The sequence below is a fragment of the Epinephelus fuscoguttatus genome, linkage group LG7 (assembly GCF_011397635.1).
Source record: "Epinephelus fuscoguttatus linkage group LG7, E.fuscoguttatus.final_Chr_v1".
Lineage (NCBI taxonomy): Eukaryota > Metazoa > Chordata > Actinopteri > Perciformes > Serranidae > Epinephelus > Epinephelus fuscoguttatus.
The window spans coordinates 36,528,835-36,550,722 of NC_064758.1; the positions used below are offsets into that span (position 1 = coordinate 36,528,835).

At 41.9% G+C, this 21,888-nt stretch overlaps 1 protein-coding gene across 2 annotated transcripts; it reads right to left on the reverse strand.

Moving 5' to 3' along the window:
* Window positions 1-1,218: 1,218 nt before the first annotated feature.
* Window positions 1,219-21,499, reverse strand: pan2 (poly(A) specific ribonuclease subunit PAN2). 2 transcript variants are annotated; one of them, XM_049581260.1, is made up of 26 exons: window positions 21,417-21,499; window positions 20,651-20,956; window positions 20,372-20,541; window positions 20,107-20,227; window positions 19,892-19,969; window positions 19,534-19,804; window positions 18,926-19,271; window positions 14,581-14,677; window positions 14,238-14,357; window positions 14,029-14,148; window positions 13,778-13,906; window positions 13,013-13,212; window positions 12,173-12,321; window positions 11,914-12,020; window positions 11,692-11,790; window positions 11,486-11,574; window positions 9,902-10,046; window positions 9,645-9,782; window positions 9,448-9,507; window positions 8,521-8,611; window positions 8,280-8,437; window positions 7,801-7,944; window positions 3,653-3,832; window positions 3,413-3,506; window positions 3,045-3,236; window positions 1,219-1,567 (listed from the first exon to the last, which is right to left on the reverse strand). In XM_049581260.1, the coding sequence occupies exons 2-26, from the start codon at window positions 20,936-20,938 to the stop codon at window positions 1,533-1,535; spliced, it is 3,621 nt and encodes a 1,206-aa protein (XP_049437217.1). In that variant the 5' UTR covers window positions 20,939-20,956; window positions 21,417-21,499; the 3' UTR covers window positions 1,219-1,532. The 2 variants fall into 2 exon arrangements, with proteins under 2 accessions (XP_049437217.1, XP_049437216.1); XM_049581259.1 differs by having other exon boundaries at window positions 3,033-3,236.
* Between the last annotated feature and the right edge of the window lie 389 nt (window positions 21,500-21,888).

A 21,888-nucleotide genomic window follows, 5' to 3' on the forward strand; every position in this document is an offset into this window, starting at 1 on the left:
ACCTTTTCTTAATGCAAGCAAGACGGTGTCAGCGGAGTCTCCTTCATCACGTCCACATCATCACTATTTAATAAACAACAGAATACACACCGCTGACATTTTTTTCAACTATCCACGCTGTTTTTCACCCAGTTGTTGTTATCACGTGACCTCCCCCTCCCACTCTCCTCTCTTCTTTGTGTGTTACACTGAAGTGCTGGATGGAAAAGCTGGAGCAGATTTGTGGAATGGAGTGCTAGTATCGCACTTTTCCCCTGCAGTGCGATCCAATCCGATCCATGTTTTTTGGCTGGATCGCAGCATATTTTCGATCCGCGATCCGGATCGCAGCATCCCTAGTAGGCAGTCCCTGGATAACGAAGGCATTGATACCACTGACTGGCCCTCTCATTCCTCTGACGTAAATCCAATCGAGCACCTATGGAACGTTACATATCAGTGCTTCTGACGCTGCCAAGTACCGCCACAAACTGTCCCGGAGCTCACGGATACCCTGATCCAGATCTGGGAGGAGATCCCCCAGGACACTAGGGAGTGCATGCACAGGGGCCATACACACTACTGAGTCACATTATGAGTTGCCATGATAAAATTCATGCAGCTAGATCCGTCTGTGATTTAAACTTTTCACTTTAATTTTCGGTGTGATTTTGAATCCAGCCCTCATTTTAGTTTCCATTTACTGTTTATATAACCCGTTTAGTTTTATTTTGATATGCTGATATTTACATTAATTATTTTCAGTGTTTTATTTATTTTTCTGCATATTTCCATGTTGTATTGTTCTGATATGTTAGACCTTATAAATACTGTTACACCCTGTAAACTGTCAACCTATGTTGAAATAATTCTGATGTAGAAGAGGATGTGAAAAATAACCAAATAAAGAAAGAAGTGGCATTAACTTTCTACATTTGAACTAAATGATGAAACCAAATCATTTGCAAATAACTAAGAAATTATGTCATTGTACTGTGGTTGTCTGTGTTTTATATGCTAATGCCTTTATCACGCCACTTGGAAACGACCCACTGCCAGTAAATGTTATCAAACCTTTCAAGAAAATCAGCAGGCAAATTTCTACCTGAGGATTCATAACACAAAACGTTTCTCAGAATGATGTGAAACAGACGTTCAAAATACATTGTTCAATTTGAACAGACTTCTCAGAATGCTCATGCTAATAATGTAACTTCCTGGTTTTAAACACAATGCATCTTTTAGTGCTCATGATACATTTATTTATTTACATGCACCAAAAAAGCATGGGTTTTGTTGTTTTTAAAAAACCTCCAAAATCATAAAATACAAATTTCCTTTTTCTGAAAACCTCTCCTGGACAAAAAGTACAAATTTTGACATGATTAAAACTGTTTGGTCACCATGATGAAGTGGTTTGTACAGGCAACAAAGACCTCCATATACACTGACTGTACACAATGCAAATTGAAATGCAAATGAGTACAAAATATGACACGGACTAAAGCAGATGTCAGTTGAGACTCTCTGGCGGGGAGGTGTCAGGGTGCAGCTCACAGGCCCATCACAGAGGGAAACACAGCAGCACCTGTTGAAGGAAGGAGAGTGCTTTCAATCCACTCGGACAGTTTCATTTTCCTGTAAAGCCTCTACTCCAGTGATACTCAACTTACAACACTGGGGCCAAATATGGCTCCAAGATAGGGTGCTGGGTGGCCCACCGACCATTTTGTAAGTAACAATGACAAAAAAAAAGATTCACTCTTGGATGTTTTTTTGGTACTTTAAATGTGAGTAAGGTACCAGAGTACATAAAAAACCCATGAAAATAGAGCTTGTTTAAAAAAAAAAAAAGTGGTAGGAGGGTAGGAGGGTATTCCCCGACCCCTTACAGAGGCTGAAACACCCCTGGTGACCACCTGACCTGTGACTGACTCTGACTGGATTTGCCTCTTGGCAAAGATGAGTGAGAATGGCAAACATCAAAAGGTTGACAACAATTAATTATATATTAGGGCTGCCCCCTAATAGTCGACCAAATGTTAGTCGACCAGAAAGGTCATTAGTTGGCAAAATTTCATTGGTCACTTAGTCGCAAAACAAACATGAAACTCTGTTAGGAGCTGAGCCTTGTCAAAATACATCAAAACCTATATGACTGGACCATGTGGGAATTTAATTTGAAAGGACAGACACAGGAAGTGTCCTTGTCAGGTTAATTTCCAGGGCTGGTACCTGCGGTTATTCCACAGGCTAGTTAATAACATGTCGGGCAGGAAATCCAAAGTGTGGGATCATTTTGAGAAGGTGAAGGACGAACCCAAGGTGATATGTAAACTCATCTTCATTGGTCGACTACAAACATGACGTATCATCTGAAACATGGAAGTAGCTACATGCCCATTAGCCCACAGCGTCATTAACAGGCGGCTCGCTCAGTGTGTGACGTGCACTTGTAGATAAAATATAGGCCTATATATTAATGAAGGTTCATTAGTACGGTTTTGTATTTCTCTGTAATGTAGCACAGTGTTAACAACATTACTGATACTATTCTTTCTCACACCTTCAACTCAAACCATTGTGTTGCCCCGCCCAAAATATATCACTTAATGATTGCATTAATATGGTAAACATGTGGGCAACTAGTCGACTAATGGCCCTACATGACGACTACTGGTCGACAGGGAAAATTCTTAGTTGGGTGCAGCCCTAATATATATACTGATGAATATTTTTGTCTTTTGCCTTTATTTGACGGGACAGATTTAAAAGTAAAAGTGGAGAGGAAGGGGTTGACATGCAGCAAAGGGCTGCAAGCTGAATTTGAACCCAAGGCCAATGCAGCAAGGACAATGCCTTTTTGCATGGGACGCCTGCTCTTACCACTGAGCGCCATGATAATTATTATTAGTGTATGTTTATCAACTGGCCACTGGCCTCCTGTCATTTTGCAAAAGTGGACCCCGGGCAAAGCACGTTGAGTATCCCCGCTCTGCTCTAAACACATGATTACATCATTAGCCTGCATCTAATGCAGTGTTACGTCGTACTTTTTGGGCTACCTTGACCATCTCCTGTGTCCGATTCCGGGACTTTCCAGTCCAGCTGGCGACCTTTTTCGTAAAGTCCCTTCAGGATCTTCCTCACTTCGTCGTTGCCCCCTCCGCGACTCAGCTCCAGGTACTTCCTGTAAAGCTGCAGAGCGGTGCGTGCATCCTCTATACTGTCGTGGGTTTCCCCCTGGATGTTGAGGTCTGGGAGCCGCAAAGAGAAAAAGGACAGTCAGGAATGACGAGTCATGATGATTCTTACAGCTGACTCTCAACCAGGGATCTTGGACGGACAACCAAAAAACATAATGCCTCCTGCCATGGCTGTTGCAGGTGCGGACATTAAAAAAAAAAAATTGATTACAGCCACTTTAACTTACCTAGAAAGTACCAGGCAAGGAATCTCAGAGAAATCATCCTCTTACGGGGTAAATGGAACAGGTAGACAGTGTCGATGACTTGGTCTTTCAGAACCTAAAAACAACAAAGAAACAGTAAAGTCACCTGTGTTTCCCTTACACTGCTTTTAAATGTGCACGCCCACGCACTACACAGTCAACTGTGAACTTTAATTATCCATCTACAAAACAAATCTGACTTGAGGTTGAGAAATGACGTACCAGTAAATTAATAACCCGAAAGTCCTTCTGCAGACCGTGACCAACAAAGCGAACTCCAGTGTCGATGAGGAAGCGCAGCTTTAGGTAAGTGGACTTCAGCGTAGTCAGATGCTTTGAAGAAATCTTTGCATCCAGGTCTCCTGGTTTGATGCCGGAATACTGTGTCAGATAGTCGACGACCTGGAAGAACAAAACATGCAGAAGTGTAAGAGGTGCAGCATGAGCAGCAGTTTCACAGGATTAAGTTTGAAAAAGCACCATTGTTCTTCAAGGTTAGGGGCCGTGTCCGTCAAAGTATTTTATCTGAAATTTAGGGGCCCACTGCTCTGCTGCTGCTGTGCTGTCTGTGTCAGGCACAGGCACAGGCACACACACACACACACACACACACACAAAGACTTCCATGCGTCTAAATGGTGCCGTGAAACTAACCATCTCAAGCACTCAGTTTTGCGGCACTGTTTACATCACAGGACACCAGCTGATCTGTTAAAAAAATCACTTGCCACAATTCTAGCAGTGCGCCTATACTTATAAAGATAATGAAATCATAACACAGGGAGAGCAAAGTCTGAACCAAGACAGTGAGCTCTTAATTGCCTCCCACGCTGTCACTCCACTTTTTCTTTCACAATAAAAGCCCTACAAATATACACTGCATCACTGCTTACCAGGGTTTGAAATGAACTTTTTTTGTTTACCTGCCACTGCGACTGGTGGATAGCAAAATCTAGCAGCCACTCAATGGATCACGATTGTTTTCAGCTGGAAAGTGAAGCAAATCAAGCAGCCGTTTGCATATTTTACCAGTTTTGACTGGGCGCTGATGCCAATTTCCAACCCTGCTGCTTACCAGAGGGAATTTAAGCACATGCTGAGGCTGTAGTGATGTTGTTCTATATTGTAAAATAATTTTGCTTACAATACTTTATCTCATTGAAAATATACTGAAACAAATGAAATAAACAGGAAATTTATTATTTTGGCTTGTAAGAAAATATACTTGGCTGGTGGATTTTTTTCATCTACCAGTCACCTTGGCTTTAGTCAAAAAGTTCATTTCTGGTCTGTACACAGCGCTACAAACACCTGCAGCATGATCAAGTGCTGAGTGTAAATTCTGTGCTGAGCACTGCAAGTTGGGCGTTATTTTTCTGCAGGTATCCGAATCATAGCAACCACACACTACCAAAGCGTCTCAGCTGAAAAAGCGTTCTCTTATGCTCCCAGTTGGGTGTTTCCTTACTGAGGCTGTAGTGATGAGTTGTTCTATATTGTAAAATAATTTTGTTTACAATACTTTCTGGGTGTTTCCTTACGTGTTTAAATTTTAATGAGAAAAAAACAGAAGTGATGGTGTTTGGTCCCTGTGGCCTTTGTGAACCCCCCCTGTTGCCTTGGGGCCTTTGGCAGATTTTTTAAAGCCAACAGTCTCAAACTTGGGTTTGAAGATGGACAGTGATTTTAAATTGGATCGGCAAATTAGCTCTGTAGTGAAGTTCAGCTTTTTTCAAATTAGACAGCTGGCTAAGGTGAAACCTTTCCTTGCACAACAGCACTTTGAAACAGTAATCCATGTCTTTATTACATCTTGGCTGGATTACTGTAATGCACTTTATTTTGGAGTCAGCCAGTCCTTCCTCGCACGTCTCCAGTTGGTGCAAAACGCAGCTGCGTGCCTGTTAACTGGAGTACGTAAGAGGGAGCATATAACTCCCATCCTGGCCTCCCTCCACTGGCTGCCTGTGCACTTTAGAGTCCATTTTAAGATTCTTTTATTAGTTTTTAAATCTTTAAATGGTCTGGCCCCACCTTACCTCTCTGAGCTTCTTCACCCCTACGCTCCTGCTCGGTGCCTCAGGTCAGCTGGTCTGCTGTTCCTGGAGGTACCGAGGTCCAAACGGAAGCTCAGAGGGGACAGAGCTTTTTCCGTTGCCGCTCCTAAATTGTGGAACGAGCTACCCCTCCACATTAGACAAGCCTCCTCACTGTCCATTTTTAAAACTCGTCTAAAAACCCATTTTTATTCCTTGGCTTTCAAATCCGCATGAGACTCTGCTTCTGTTTTAGTGTTTTATGGTTTGTTTTATTTATTGTTTTATTGTTTTTAAATTGTTTTAAAAACAATAAAACAATTATTTTAGTATTTATTTCCTGTTAACTGTTTTATGTCCCTGTGTTGCTTTGTCTATTTATGTACAGCACTTTGTTTCAGCTGTGGCTGTTTTAAAGGGCTATATAAATAAAGTTGAGTTGAGTTGAGCATTTTCAGCTGCGAAAAAACCACTTTGGTGGATGCAGGGCTTTAATGTTTGACTTTGCAGCTTTCATCATGAATAATGACTAAAGATTTTTCAGTCAAGTCAGCAGAAAGTATCCAGCCTAACTGGGCAAACAAGGGATGAGTGATCAATGATCATGATCTGAGCACAATAAAAGATCAGGGGCCTCATTTATTAAGCTTGCTTACGCACAAAACAGGGCTTGAAAGTGGCGTATGCCCCTTCCCACGTTGTGATTTATAAAAATAAACTTGGCGGGACAATGTGCGCACCTGTAAGCAAACTCTGAGTCATGCGTGCGCACATTTTGGAAGACACCGGGAAATGGCGACGCAGATGGCGAGGTGGAGAAGTGGAGTCAGATTTTTATTGATGTCTCACACAAATTTAATGTCACACTATATCCACCTTAGATCCACGTTATCATTGAAAGTAAATCCAGCAGCCTTATTTTGCGCTTGGAGTGAGTGATAATTGTTTCATAAAAACATTGTAAAATCCAACTCAAATCCTGAATTGAAATTCTTTCTAAATACGTATTTAATCCGCACTGCCTCTAACGTCTCTTTGTCCACTCTGTGAGCACAGGAGGGGGAGAGGATAGCGCGACTGCAAGGAATATATTTATTTATTTAGCTAAATATTTCCAGTGCATTTATCATGTCTCGAAATACAGCCATTAAGCACAACTGTTACACTCATTTCATCAGCCCTACTTAGACATGTGTTGTTCATGACAAAACTGGCATGAAGAAATGTGTTCGCCTATTACACTTTCATCTTTGAATTGTATTTCAAATTACACGTTGTATTTTGGGACCGGGATACCACTGGTTCATGCTGTAATTCAGGCCGGGAGTCTGATCAGACTAATTGCCATAAACATATAAACACTGCGGTGACTCTCGTGCAGCAGCATCAGCAGCGTTGTTGCCACTTTTTTTCGCTTTCGTTTATTAGTGATCCCGCTGCTGTGGCCACCAAATAAAATCTTTCTTCAGTCCTCCACCTCCCGTTAAAGGGTCTCTAGCTCAGTCTCAGAGAAATTCCATTTTTTGGTTTGTTTTTCACACCTGTTGCCGTGACTCACGAGAGAACACTCGCATGCCGGCTTATTTATATGCAGATCGCATTCATGAGGTGATTTGCATGACCATTTATGGTTGAACTAGGGCGTGTAGAGGACGGAATATGAGGCGGATCTGGGTGCGCACAACTCCAGGAGGTCTGTGATTTATAAAGAGAACATTGCGTGCAAGTGTGCGTGCGCACGGTTTTATAAATCAGATTATTTTTTGCCGCACGCCATTTTCAGCTTTTGGGCGCACGTCAACTTTTAGTATGAATCCTAAGCACTTTTTTTATAAATGAGGCCCCAGGACATGTGTCTACTGCTTCTGCATCATTAACTCCACACAGGTCAACTTCTCTGCCCATTTGTGTCTGCCATAAATGAGGTGCTACTCATTTCATAAATTTCCAGGTTTGATTGAACTCACTGCAGGCCGACTGGGGCGTCCAGCCTGTGGCCCTTTGCTGCATGTCACCCCCCCCTTCACGCTTGTCTGTCCTATACATTAAAGGCTAAAAAGCCCCAAAAAATATCTTTAAAAAAAAACTCACTGCAGGCTAACCACATATGTTCTTCTTGAATGAACTTGTAACAGATTACCCTGTATGTGTATGAGTGTATTATCAACACTGACTAAATGACACAGTGTTTAATGACAGCAAAGGCAACATGATGGAGGACATGACGAGAAACAGTGTCATCGCTGTGTAATAGTTTAGTCAAGTGTATCCTGTTTCCTCAACATTTAATACTTTCTTTAAAGGTAATGTCAATGATGGATTTTTTGCTCCCACCTGCTCCTGAGTCGAGATGTAGTCATCGATGAAGGGCACCCCCTCGTTGGGCCCCTGACCCCTCACACAGGTGATCCTGGCCACAGACATCTGACTGGGCTTGATGGTCGACTTGGTTCCGTCACTGCGAAGCTCTGCCTCTTCCTGCAAACACACAGTCACAATGGACAATTAAAAAATGATCAAAATGAAATGAAATCGACTGAGCAGAACCACAGATATCACTTTTTTATTCCGTGCATTCCACGCTGAGTAAAGGAGAAGTAAGCTCACATCTTCACAAAGTAGCTTCTAGAAGTCTGAATATGTTTGTGCCTGCTGAACAACAGGAAGCAGCATCTTCTAACAGAGTTAAAGTCAGCAAAACCTGTTTCAAAACTATGATCTAGATTACAGGAGAAATCTGATTTCTTGTGTGCATGTAAACATCCTGTGAGACAGACTGAGGCACAGACAGTGTCATAATAATCCACACTCACCTGGTTGAGTGTGACAAACTCAGCATCCAGCCCCACCAAGTCACCGGCCTGCGGCATCTCGCTGACCATGAGGGGGATGAAAGTGGCGTGACTTTTCCTCTGCTTCCGAGCCAACGAGGCTTCTGTCAGCAGCACACTGGCATCTATGGGATTTTTAACTGAGACAAGCAGCAAAGTATGAGCAGGTACATAAATACAAACCTATGATTAAAGTCTCCAGATTAAACGTCCTTAAACTTACTGCGGAGGTCGTATTTGGTATGGTAGTTCCTCTTGGCGTAATACAGAATGCCTGGCACTTTCCAGCTCACATCAAACTGAGCAGCTTCAGTCTTTAACAAACAACACATAATATTCTTATGTCTACAAACATGGTATTTAATTATGCGCATTTTCAGGTTCATACTTGTATTTAAGGTTTCTCCTAGAACACGTTTACTTGCTTCAATTGTCCAGTAATCACTTTACTGTGCTCACACTGTCTGTGCTGGAACACCTGTATTCATTCTCTGTCCCTCCTGATACACCCCTGCCAAAAAGCCAAGGCGGATTGGTCAGCGTTTCCACATCTTCTGTATCTAGGAGCACCATCCTTGCCGCTGGGGAATGGCTGAAGCAGTAAATAGTGGCACTTTCTATCATGAAAAATCACCAAAGCCTCTGAACACAACTGGCAACCAAGATTACCGGTTTTCCTGACATTAGCTTATAGCTACATGTAGCAGTGTACTTGCATCTGGGGTGTGGCTGTGTACAGCTTCACTTTCTCCCATTGAAAATCACCAAGAAGGCTGCTAAACACAACCACACGTGTTCCAGCAGGAAAAGGGTTTCGAATTGGGGAGAAATTAACAACATCAGCAGCCACGATTACACGCTTCCCTGATGTTAGCATGTAGCTACATGTAGCAGTGTACAATGTAAACATCTGCAGTAGCATGCCTGGAACAGACAACCATACGTACGAAATCTGTCACAAGACAAAACAGGAAACAGGGTATTCAGGCTGAAGCCTGAGGTTTTGCTCACAGGGATTACTATTACATACGTTTACCCCATTATTTGAAAGCCAAGTTTGATATAAACATCTGACATTGGAACTTAATATATATTGCCGAAAATAAGAAAAAGCACAAAACGTCCTCTTTAAATACGGTCAAATACTTACCTTATCAATTGGCTCAATTAAGAAATCATTGAAGAGGTACCACTGCTGATGTGTGACTCCCTGAAACAAACATTTTAAATGTCAGTTTTCAAACACAGAGTATAAAACATTAACTACACTTTGTCTGAGCACTGCAGAAGGAAGTCTCTCTCTCTCTCTCTCTCTCAGACCATATTTCTATTCTAAGCTGCACTCACCTCTTTCCTTTGATGGTAGGTCTCTCCCACTTTGATGTGTGCAACCAAGTTTCCACCTGTCCGAGCATCCAGGATGTGGGGCACCGTGACCACCAAATCATAGAGGGAAACACCTTCCGCCTCTTCAGCAGCACTTAACTGATAAGAGACGATATAAAGAGTCATTAGTTTTATGTAAATCTTGACACACAGGCCAAAATAAAGAATCAAAATCAGCGTTTTAATCCAGAAATCAGTTGAAAATGTTCCTCCCTCACCTCCTCTCCTTCAGACAAGCTGCTGATCTCCAGTCCCTGACTTTTGCTGATAGACATCTTGAGAGTGAGAGGGATCCAGACGTGTCGCAGGTCCTCCGCCCGCGTGTCAAAGGTGAAGCCCTCCATGTTGCATATGTCCTCCCCACTACAAAGATATACAGTAAAGTGGTGTTGAGACACATTCAACTGATGCAAATTATGTAATCTGTGGAGTTGAAACAAGTTAGTTGAAAGACGGAAAATTAATCGTGAACTAAACTGATTATGTGGTAAGTGCTTAAATCAATTTTTGCCAAGCGTGACAGTTCTAGAATATTAAAAGAATACTTCACCCCCCAAACAATCATTTATATATCAATTACTGACCCCATGTTACACTGAATTTGTGAAAAATATAAATATGCATACACATGCCATGAACAAAGAATCCAAAAACTGAGAATACTTCTGATGAATTAAAGTCATAGGGGTCCATGTTTAACAACAGCAAAACTAATATCAAAGCATACATTTGCAAATTCTCGCAATTACACAACTTATGCGGTATACCCAAGTCTCATTTTCCAGTGGTATGCTCAGCACTTCCCAAACAGACAGTTCTTCCTGAAGGGGAACTCAACAGCGACGAATCTTATCTATGCTCTCTTCAAAGCCAAACTCCACCGACAAAAACAGTTATTTCACCTCGCTGAACATGGAAGCTGCTGGTCCACCACCTCGATCTGTAGTTTGTTTCTGTTACTGAGTGGCTTTGGTAAATCTGAACTTGCTCTAGGTAAGGTACCTAAGTGCGGTTCGTTTGGGCAGGTGTGAACACAGCAATCACACTCTGGTGCACACCAAAACAACCAGACGGAGACCTTCTTGAAGAGGTGGTCTCAGTCCAGTTACAAACAAACTCTGGTGCAGTTCCTTTGTGGTGAGAACGTGTTCCGACCTGGATCTGAAGCAACTGCAGTCACATGACACATTGTTTGGGTTAAACATGAGCATGTTACAGTCCTGGAGGATTATTAATGTGCACCTCCTCCTGTACTGCCTTAATATGCACATTCAGCACATCCAATGCATCAAAACATTGTTTTCTAGTTGGAGCCGCGCCTCGTTTTCAAACTGTATGGTTTGACTAAAATGAACAATGACAGCAATATAGTCCACGATGAGCAGCACTAAAATCAACCTACGTAGTTGTCCCTCAATTGTGACATTAGAAAGTGTCACATTTATCTTGTGAGTGTACTCTTCTTCAACGTTTGCTTTACTTCGTGGATTTTTCCCACATATAAATTCTGACCAATCAAGAGCAGCTTTCTCGCACAAGGCATTTGATCTGGTCCGCTTGTAAATGCTGCCGTGAGAACACGAACCAACTCTAGGCAATTATGTAACTTTGTGACAAAATTAGTCGCTGATTCGGACCAAAGCAAGACAACTCTAGGTCTGAAAGCACCCCAAGGCAGTGGTGGACCAGAGCAGCCCATGTTTAGAGAGGATAAAATGACTGTAAACAAACAAACGATATTGGAAAAGTGGAGAGTTGCAACAATGCAACTCTATATAGTTGATATTAAAAGGGGTTCTTACTCCAAGCACCACTCAGTGGGCATGGGCGGGGGTTCTTTAGGTTTTGCAGGCTCCATCGCTTCCTTCTGCATGGCCTTATTGAAAGCATACTGTGAAGAAAACCCCAAATCAGTTTATGTAACTAACAACAGGCAGGTCATGAAATATTCTTCAAAGTGTGTTTGAAAACTTCTAGGAGGGAAATAAAAGCAAAATGATTAATTTACCTCCGCCTGGACTTTCCAGAACTCGGCCTCTTTAGCGCTGTTCACCTCACAGTTTATGACCAAAACATCTGGGAGACAGCGGATGTTGCGTGTCTGCACCTAAAGAGCCACACAGATAGTTTCACAGAGTGGAATCAGACTACTTATGTGTGTGTGTGTGTGTGTGTGTGTGTGTGTGTGTGTATGAGCTGCTGATGTGTGTGAATGGGAGCTGTAACTCACTGTGGGCTGATACTTCTCACAGTTTTCACACCATGCCTGAGTGCTCTGCTCCAGACAGATGCTTTTCTTCAAGATTTCAGCAAAGTCGTATTCCTTAATTATCTTTTCTGATGAGTCAAAGTGAAATGAATATATTATCAATGAATACATTAACTACTTCACAGTCTTTCATCTGCCACGGTTTATCCAAACATTTGTCTCTCAGAGCTTTGGTACTTGACAGACACTCCATGCACAGCAGTGTGAACTTTAAACTCACCTTGAGAGTTCTGTTCAGGGTAATGCATGGTGAAGAGCAGCGTGAGGGAGGAGCGCACCGTCTCCTTGCCACAACGACACAAACTGCTGTTCTCAACTTCAGTTCCAAACAGTTTTCCGATGGCAGACTCACCAGAGGAACCCAGAGAACTGTATCAATCATAAACACAACACAAACAAAGAAGTGCTTAATATCTTCCCTAAACCAGTGTTGCCAACTTGGCTACCTTCTCATTCGATTTTGTGACTTTTCAGACTCTCTTAGTGATTTTATTTTCAAAAAGCAACCAGCAACAAATTTGATGATTTATTCATACCAACGGGAAAAAGGCTAGAAATACATTGTTCATTCTCGTGAACGGTGCTCTGAGTAATCGCAGTCCAAGGCTCCTCTACCACAGCGCCCCCCCTCCTCCTGCAACATGCAGTAGTCATCAATGACCAGTGTCATCAAACATCGCTCCATAACCTCACTTTTATTTTGGAAGTCTGTGTCACCATCAGATTGCGGCAGGCAGATGACAAGCAGTCAAGAGGAACGATGATGAATATGTACTAAGGAATAAATCAGCAGTGTGAGAATATTTTGGATTTTGGGTGAAAATCGGCTGAAATTCAACTGCGCTCTTCTGTCGTGAGATGCAGTGACTTAAACCAATGGTTAGTAAGAAAAAGAATAACGTTACATGTAATTTACGCAACGTAAACATGCTTAAACCCCTACTACTTTCAATGGAAAAGATTTGTCAACACTGCCCTACTCTTTCTACAAAGATTCATCCCTCCAGACCCTGGAGACGACATGTCAAATGCTGGTTTTATGTCTGTTGGCTGCTCTGACCTGCTGCTGGCTCCTCTGTACGCCTGCGGGCCCTCCTGCTCCTGTGTCTCCTGGTGGAGCTGAGTGAGGATGAAGCGGTTCCAGCTCTGGATCAAGCGGCCGAGTCTGGCCTTTCCTGTTTGTTCATCTGAGTCGGCGAGGATCAGACCGAGCGCTGAGGCTTCAGGGATGGTGCGAAATGCTCGCAGGAAGTTACTGGCCTTGAAAAGAGGAGACAGGAGAGGTTGGATTAGGAAATCTACATGGAAGGCAATGTGTAGTTGCAACTGAGCATGGGACCATATGAAAATTTCATGTTACGATGATTCTGACCAAAATAATTGTGATTCAAATATGCTTGAAACTCTTCAAATGACACTAAAACATAGTGGAATCACTTTACCTTACATTCATTTTGTTACGGATCAAATATTTTACTGCATCACAGATAGGACAGACATCCATGTTTAGTAAGCATTCTTTTTAGTGAAAAACAAACATTCAAACAGTGTATTTCAAATGCCATCCAATCTTTAAATATGAAATATGCCGATGCTTGATTAAGATCTTTTAGTGGGTCTCTTTTATTGTTGGTTGCCCAGAAATCTCCTTGGATGCTGCTTACACAATATTCACGATTATTCAAATGATGCAAATTCATCACGATCAACTTCTTGTGTTTTTATGGCAACCTGTGATAAAATTAGATATCATCCCATCCTTAACTCCAACACAACGTGGACCAAGAACCTAAAGTTATTTAGATAAACAAGAACAAACAGCTACCTGACATGGATCTCCACGTGACAAATCCAACATGTGGAAGAGGAAGCCGAGCTCACAGGCCAAGCAAAACTCCTTCTGGCACAAATGATTCTGCACTAGACAGCGGATTGGCTCCAGAAAATATAATACCTAATGTGTCAACAGAGAAACAAGAGAACAATAAATGCACTCTGCATGTGTCAAGACAACAACTTTTATATAATCTCTGAAGAATAAAATTAATTTTACAGAAAACCGTCCTTGTGTCTTACCTGGATCATGCAGTTGCAGTAGGCATTGGGGATGTGAGGCTCCAGGCCAGCAAACAAGGTTTTGTTGTAATGTTTGAAGTCGAAGTCCTCCAGTCCAAGTTTAGAGTATTTAATTGTGACCTGATGCAGCACAAAATCAAAACTTATTTTCATACACCGCAGCAGCAAAATAAAAATAAACTAGCAAAACATAATAAAATAAATCCAACCTTTCTGTACTTTTTGGGCACCATGTAGAGGTGCGGCTCTTCATCACGTCCGATTGGAGACTCAGGGACCTGGTTGTAATTATCATAATCCAGCTCCACGTCTTTAAGTTTGTAAGGAACCTGAAACCAAAACAGAAAATAGATTTCATATCGTTGAAATGTGTGCATGAATGTGAAGCTGGACACAACAAAAATATTCTGAATATAGTGAAAATGACACTAATGATAATGAAACTATTAACAACATATGTGTTTTAACTATTCAGTGTTTTGACAGCTTTTACAGCAACACAAGGCTGTTGTAGAGCAGTGTAAGATCTACAGTGTATGTTTCCTGACATGCCTGGTTTCGAGGGCGGGTACGAGGATTTGCTGCATAACCGATGAAGCCAACAGTCTTCATGGTGCGCAGGATTTCAGGGTCCACGGGTGGAGCTCGTCTGTTGGAAAGAACAGTGTTTGTACATGATAACGGGAGGAGTTGGAGACATATTTTGCAGTAATTGTTGGCTATTGTTCAACAACATCACCAGACAAAGTAAAAGTAAGAGCGAAGCCAAGTTGTGTCTGGTTGGCTTTTGCCTTGCTGTCTGGGTTTTTTGGCACTGTCTCCGCAATTTTCGCAGCTTCCTCTAAGACGTGTGCTGCTTACGGTCTGGCACCTGGTGGCTACCTTTGTAGAAAGTCCCCACCTTACCTGCATGCTGTGCTCAGGAAGGTCCCACACAAAGCACAATGAGAAGAAAATCCAAGCACAGAGCAGAGTCTCTGCAGATAAACACACCGTCACACATTTCTAGTCAGTCAAAGGTGATGTGTGAGAGGAAGTTGTATCAGTCTATACATTGAGTTTTAGGAACACCTTGCATTGTAAACCTTAAAGAGAATGTGAAGTGCTAGCCAAATGCTGTAAGTGAAGCTCAGTTGCCAGTTTATTAGGTACACCCAGCTTAAACATATGCTGTTTAATACAACAGCCATGCCGCCTTCACTGATACTGAGAGGTGTTTCTAATGTTTTGTCTGCACCTTTCACATTAATGAGGGGAACCCCATATTAGAAAACCCTCTGGATGCAATGAAATTCAACAGCACCACAAACTACAGCCTGCAAATGACCAAAAAGTTGAAGCAACAGCTATCTACAATGGTTTCAACCTAAACTGAGACTTACAGCCTTCATGAAGGGAGGATTTATTGCAGGAATGTGGTACATTATAAACTGGCAAACCTATAGAGACTCTCAAAAACTGCTAAGCATCATCTGATTGTGTTAGACAGCACAATCAGATAAGTAGATACTTTTTAGATCATTTGCTATGTTAGGAGCAGTCGACATTCATATTTGGGCCAAACTGGCCAAGAGAATTCAACAGAATTAGCCAACAGTGAGTGCAGTAAAGAGAAATAAATACATTTCTCACTGGGCCTAAAATATTTTAATGGTGTGCAGTGAGAATATGAATCCCATTTTATTGTTTTGGTTTCATTATGTGAAATCACATCATCAGTTTAAAGATAAAACAGCTGATATTCTTTATTTCTGCTATTGTCATCAAATTTCATGGAAAGACCAAAACCCACAATGCATTCATTAGTCCCTTAATACTTTCCAACTTCCCTATCTTGTCTGTGGCACAGAGTCCCAAGCGTACTGCTTCCTGCTGAAGACATAAAAGCGTTCAAACTGGGGCACAAACATATAGTTTCATTTTTAACAAGGACTTAATCATTTCCTAAAACAGCTGCAAGTAAATAGTGTATTTGCTGGGAACAATTTTCAGCTGCAGATTTGTGGTAATGATGAGTATTTCCAGCAGTAGGAAGGTGCATGTTGGGTGGACTCAAAATAAACTACAGTGTCCATGTTCATCATACTGAAGGAACATATCAAACAGTGCAACAATGTGGCTCACTGAGGTGTAATTAAAAGTTCTTGGACAATGATGGAGCTCGATGGCACAGAGGAATAAACTCAGTGGGTCTCATTCGCCAATATCTTCCTAATTCTATGTCAGATTTATGACGTGTTCTTAAACCTCAGAATTGTTTGCACCTGTGTTCTTATAATGACGAATCCCAGTGTTATCTTAAGTTGAAAGCGTGTGCCAGTTGATCCGAAAGAGCATAGATGCCCGGTAAATAGAGGTAGTAGAAGAAAAAGAAAGCCAAAGAACAGTAAGCAAAAGAGGAATAGGTGAGAGATTTAAGTCATTTATGGTCAAATGAAAGTTGAAAGAGGGCCGAACACCAGATTTTAAACTTAAAAAAAGCTCCCAACAGTTCGTAAGTGGAGGTGCTTCTACAGGAAATGAACACCAAATGAGCTGTCATATTTAGTAGCGTCAGAAAAGGATATAAGAAAAAAAATATGCATTAATCAACCACCCAAAAGTTCAGCAACCGCCAACTTTATATATTATAATAGCACAATTGTCAGGACCAGAGACAGAGACTAGTGACGCTGTGCTCTCCAAGGTGTGTGTGTGTGTGTGTGTGTGTGTTTGAGAGAGAAAGAAAGAGTGACAGAAAGGGGACAAAAGGTGGAAGGTGGACTATTTCACACAATGCTTCTTTAAGTTATTAACAACTTAGGCAGATCGCATCCCTTTATATTTTCTAACATGATCAGTCACCTATTAACAGATGTCATGATTAGAGGCTGACATTTTTTCGGGAGTCCCACGGGTCACGTGATTCCCGTGGGATTCCCACGGGATGGGAATCAGTTTCACTATTCTTCACGTAATTGGGACGGGATGGGAAAAAAGTCAACGGGAGCGGGCGGGACTGGGAATCATAATTAGGCCTGTCGCGATATGCGAGTCGGTTAAATGCACGGTAAATTAAAAAGGGATTAATTGCCATATTCATGCATGGTTGTTTTCCTCATCTCTCTCCACCAAAGAGACTGGACGACAAGAGCGTTCACTTCCGTGCATCGTCTGCCAGCCAGGTGAATTGGTTCATTAGCGTAATGAACGGAGGGAAAGCTCTTGTCATCGAGTGTCTTTGTCTCTGTGGGGGAGGCGGGGCTATGGGCTACACACACACACACACACACACACACACACAGTGCAATCTTGTGAGGGGGAGACGAGGCAGAGAAGAAAACAGAGAGTTGACCTAAGAGAAAGACATAGAACTTGTTCCTAAACCAAATGCCACAGCCCCTGTGTGGGAGTGTTTTGGATTTAAACCAAATGACAGAGGGCAGCCCAGTAATTTGGACGAACCGGTGTGCCGGGGTTGTTCTAAAACCATCTCAACAAAAAGAGCGAATATGACCAACTTAACTGCACACCTGCTACAACAGTAACATGCTGCTCTAACACTGATGCTTCAGTATTAATAATCTAATGATGCCATATATAATAATATCAGTCAGAGGAACCAAACACTACTTCAGCTTCAAGGCGGAGTGAATGTTAAAATAATTAGGCAATAAACATCAAAACACAACATGAGATGTCATATTTGGGTTTATATTCAACTAAGGTAGGCACAGGGATGGGACAGGACTGAAAATCCACTCCCGCGTCACCCTCTAGTCATGATCCGACATGAACTAAAATGTTAGTGTAGTGTTTATTTTCAAAGACCATAAGGTTTTGTAAAAAATGATCATTGTACTGTAAGAAACATAAGGATAAAAACTATTAGCGAACATGTGAGCAACTGACCCTCTAATTTTAATGTTCTGTCAGTTTGAATCTAATTATAAATCTCAACATTTTCATTAGTTATAATGGGTTGATGGCGACACACCCCATGCATTATGCAGGACATTACACAGACTATCATGCCTGCTTTTAAAAAAAAGACTGGAAACTGGCACAAACCTGACCCCGTTTAAGCCTGATGGAATTCTGAGAAATTACAGCCTGGTTGGCCTGAACCCTGCAGGTCAGGTCAGGCCTAATCAGATTGGAGAAGAGAATCAAAGCTCTAAATACAATAGCCATTTTCCACAAACACATCAGCACTTGAATGTGCCAAAGTGTGCTCTTGTGTCTGCGTACTAGATTCTGTTCTTCCTCTAAAGAACAGTTGAATAAGAATGAGGTGAGGTGAAAGAGGCCCAATAATCTCTGGACACAAAGACAATACTTGTTAGTGTTGATGCTTGTAAGCAGTGTTGCACAGTATACCGGTACTAAAATAGTACTGCAGTTATAGAGTATTCCAAATGGTACTATACTGCATTTGGAAAATACCGGTAATTTGAAATTGATTCAATTCATTAATTTAGTTAATTTATTTTACTCATTTATGCACACAAACGCCTTTCTTGTTCCTATTGGAGCACAGATTGCACAAGTGGTGTGTATGACAACATCTCTATCAACATTCGCAGCTGGCGCACGTGAAAAAAGACAAGAGAAAGTCTGCCTCGCAAAGGGAGACAACACGAGACAACACAAACTTGGTGGAACATTTGAGTTACCAAACCGTGACGTCCATACCAAGGTACTTGCCGAGCCATGATTTTTTTTTGGTACCGTTACACCCCTACTATTTATTGTTCTAAAGATTTGTATCCAAAAGGACTTTTCCTTAGGAAAAGTACCGAAGAGTATAGAAAAGTATCGAAATTCATATTGGTATTGGTACCGAAACAAAGATTTTGGTATGGTGACAACACTACTTGCAAGTACATTTTTGCATTAGTTCTTGTGAGGTTGTTACCTTGGGCTGGGTGTAGCCAGAGCAGCAGGCCAGTCCGACAGCAGTTGCTCTGTACTGGTGAGCGGCATGGGGATGAGCGAGAGGGGCAGCAGGTCGTGGTTCCAATCCAGCTGAGGCAGTGTGTCCACAAGACAAGGCAGAGCAAACTCTGTCTCTCTGGAGTAGTCATTAAATGTAACTTCTGGGGCGTCAGACCACAGGTGAACACATCCCCCAGAGTCCCCAAAGGCCAAGGCTTGTTTGCTGGACGATACGTCAAAACTCATGAGCAGCTGGCCGACGGTGTTGACGTGAAAAATGTCCGCCACATTGGCGAGACCAGTGGGCTCACAGAACTGGCACTGACCTGGACAAAGAAACAGGAATTGGGGTATTATTTCAAAGCTGCATGTGCTGGTATTCAGGATCATTTTCACTCAATGACCTGAGTAAGGTGGAAATGTTACTGAATGCTGGTATGTGCAGCTTAGACAATAATTTACAACTATTCAGTCAACACTTCCACTGTAGTCACTTAGGTGTGTAAGTGTGAGGCAACAATATAAATCTTGATGTTATTATGATGAAAAGCATGTGTCACATTCATTGACAAAACTCTCAAATGATACCTGTCTGTGAGATGATCGCCAGACGTGACGTGTAGGTCGGAATGAAGCGCAGGAAGAGGGGGTCCACATGCACCTGAAGTGGCGTTACAGCTCGCATCATACGGAGGTCATACACCATGAGGAAACGGTCACAGGCCAACCCATTCAGTCCTCGGCTAGAGAAGCCGCACGCAGCCAGAAGGTTTCCATGAACGTCAAAATCTGAGAGGCTGCCAGAGAACGCATCAAACTCGTGCTCTGTCTTGAAAGTGCGCAAGTCCCGAAGAGTTATCTGTTGTTTAAACGGAGGGTGAAGGTGAGTGTTGCGTAAACCACAAAAAACATTCTACACAAAGTGATTTGATCAAGTCGTCCTTACCTTGCCAGAAGTGTGCCCACAGAAGAAGAAACGGCCAGTTTGGCGCATTATCGCCACTCCGGGTATTTCAACATTGAACTACAATTACACGTGACAAGAAAGGATACAGTCAATCACTACCTTTGAGGCATATTATTCTTATGTCATGTGTCAGATGATGTCATGTGGTCCTGTGCTGCGTGTATAAATGGATTTGAGTCTTGATAATCTCTCACCTTTTGAGTTTCTTGCACAGTATTCAAGTCAAGTTCAACAGCATAGTTTTGTAATCCACCCATGAGCAAAGTGTTGTTATCAGTCATGAGGAGACTGTGCATATCAGCTCCTTCCTCCATCCTGAAACACACACAGATATTATCAATAATCATAGATTTGAATCATTAAATTTCATTAAAGAATAAATAATGTTACAGCTGCAGTTGTCAGCAATCAATCTCAGCACAAGGACATTTGTCCCAGTCAGTACGTTGTGACACTTACGGGTAATCAAACATAACAAGCCCCCCACGAGTGTGGCATTTGAGGTTACACTTGGACAGGAACAGGACGCCTGTTTCCAAACTCTGAATGTGTCGGATGTCATCTGCTGGATGTGCTTGGAAAGAAGAGTGGCGGCCCATTGTAGGTCCGAAGAACGAGGTTACATGGCCCTACACAGGATAATAAAAGTAATTAAGTGTTTGGCATTTTCAATATACTGGAAGCAACCTGCATATGTTTCAGAAGCAGTCTATACTCCATCATAATCCAGGCTCTTACTCTGTGGTTCCCCATCCAGAGCATTTCCTCCTGGAGATCAAAATGTGTTGCAGTTACTGGGATGCCAACTTCTGAAACTGCACTGTGGAGCTCTGAAAACATCCCCTCCATGAGGTGCACAGGCTCGGGCACTGTCACTGCCAGGCCCTCTGGGTCAAGCTCCACACCCTGCAGCAAGCTGGGGTTGAGATGGGGGTCCATAGAGGGCTCCATCCCCGCCTCCAGAGTCCCGTGGAGGCTGGGGGGGTACTCACCCATCCCAGGGTCGAGACCGTCAAAGTTCATCATGAGTACAGTTAAATCAACCTGCAGAGGAATCACAACTTCTGTCAACAATAAGACCACCACAGCTAATAAATATATCTCGTTTTTTTTAATTTACTTTTATTACATTATGTCTTCAAGCTAACTTTCATGTTGGCATTAGCTTTGCTATCGGTAGCTAACCCCGGAAGCTAACGTTTTAGCTGACTGCGGCTAATTGTTAACAACAGCATGTAAGGCCAAAGTTTAGCATTCATTGGTAAAATGTGAGCAAAAAGTTAAGCTCAAGTTTCATCGGTCACAGCTGCAGTATATCATCTTTTGTATTTGATCAGCTAATTACGCTTAGCTCATTTAACGCTAGCTAACGTTAGCATTAACCAGACAGACACTATTTTGGCTGCAATGCACATTGTTTCCGTTTCTGCACCCAAAATATATGTATTAATGTAGAGTGTGCGTTTCAGAAACACTGAAATGTCACTATAAAGTTTGCACCGACCTCTTCTTATCATGCGATTCACTGCAGAGTCCATGCTCGCTTCATTCACAACAATAACATACACTAAAGACAAATCACTTCCGGGGCACACAGCGCGCGTTCAAGAATTCCAGTGTTTCTAAGTGTAACCGGTGTAACTCAGTAGGTTTACTCAAGCGCAGCAGACTATTTAAGTACAATTTTTTGGTACTTTATTTATATTTATAACTATCTGTAATTGTACTGCACAAATGTTCAGAGGGAAGATATTTTTTATGATATCTGACAGTATTAGGTGCTGGTTAATTTTCAGTTTAAGATTTTATGATTAAAACGTGAGCAATTTGTAGGATAGGGTATATATTATTACAGATAAAAATATAAAGTTGTTAAAATTAACTCCACCCTGACAACATTAAAGTTCTGTTTACATGTACATGTTATTCTTTATATTGTATATACTGAGACATTATATATACATAGTATTACTCCT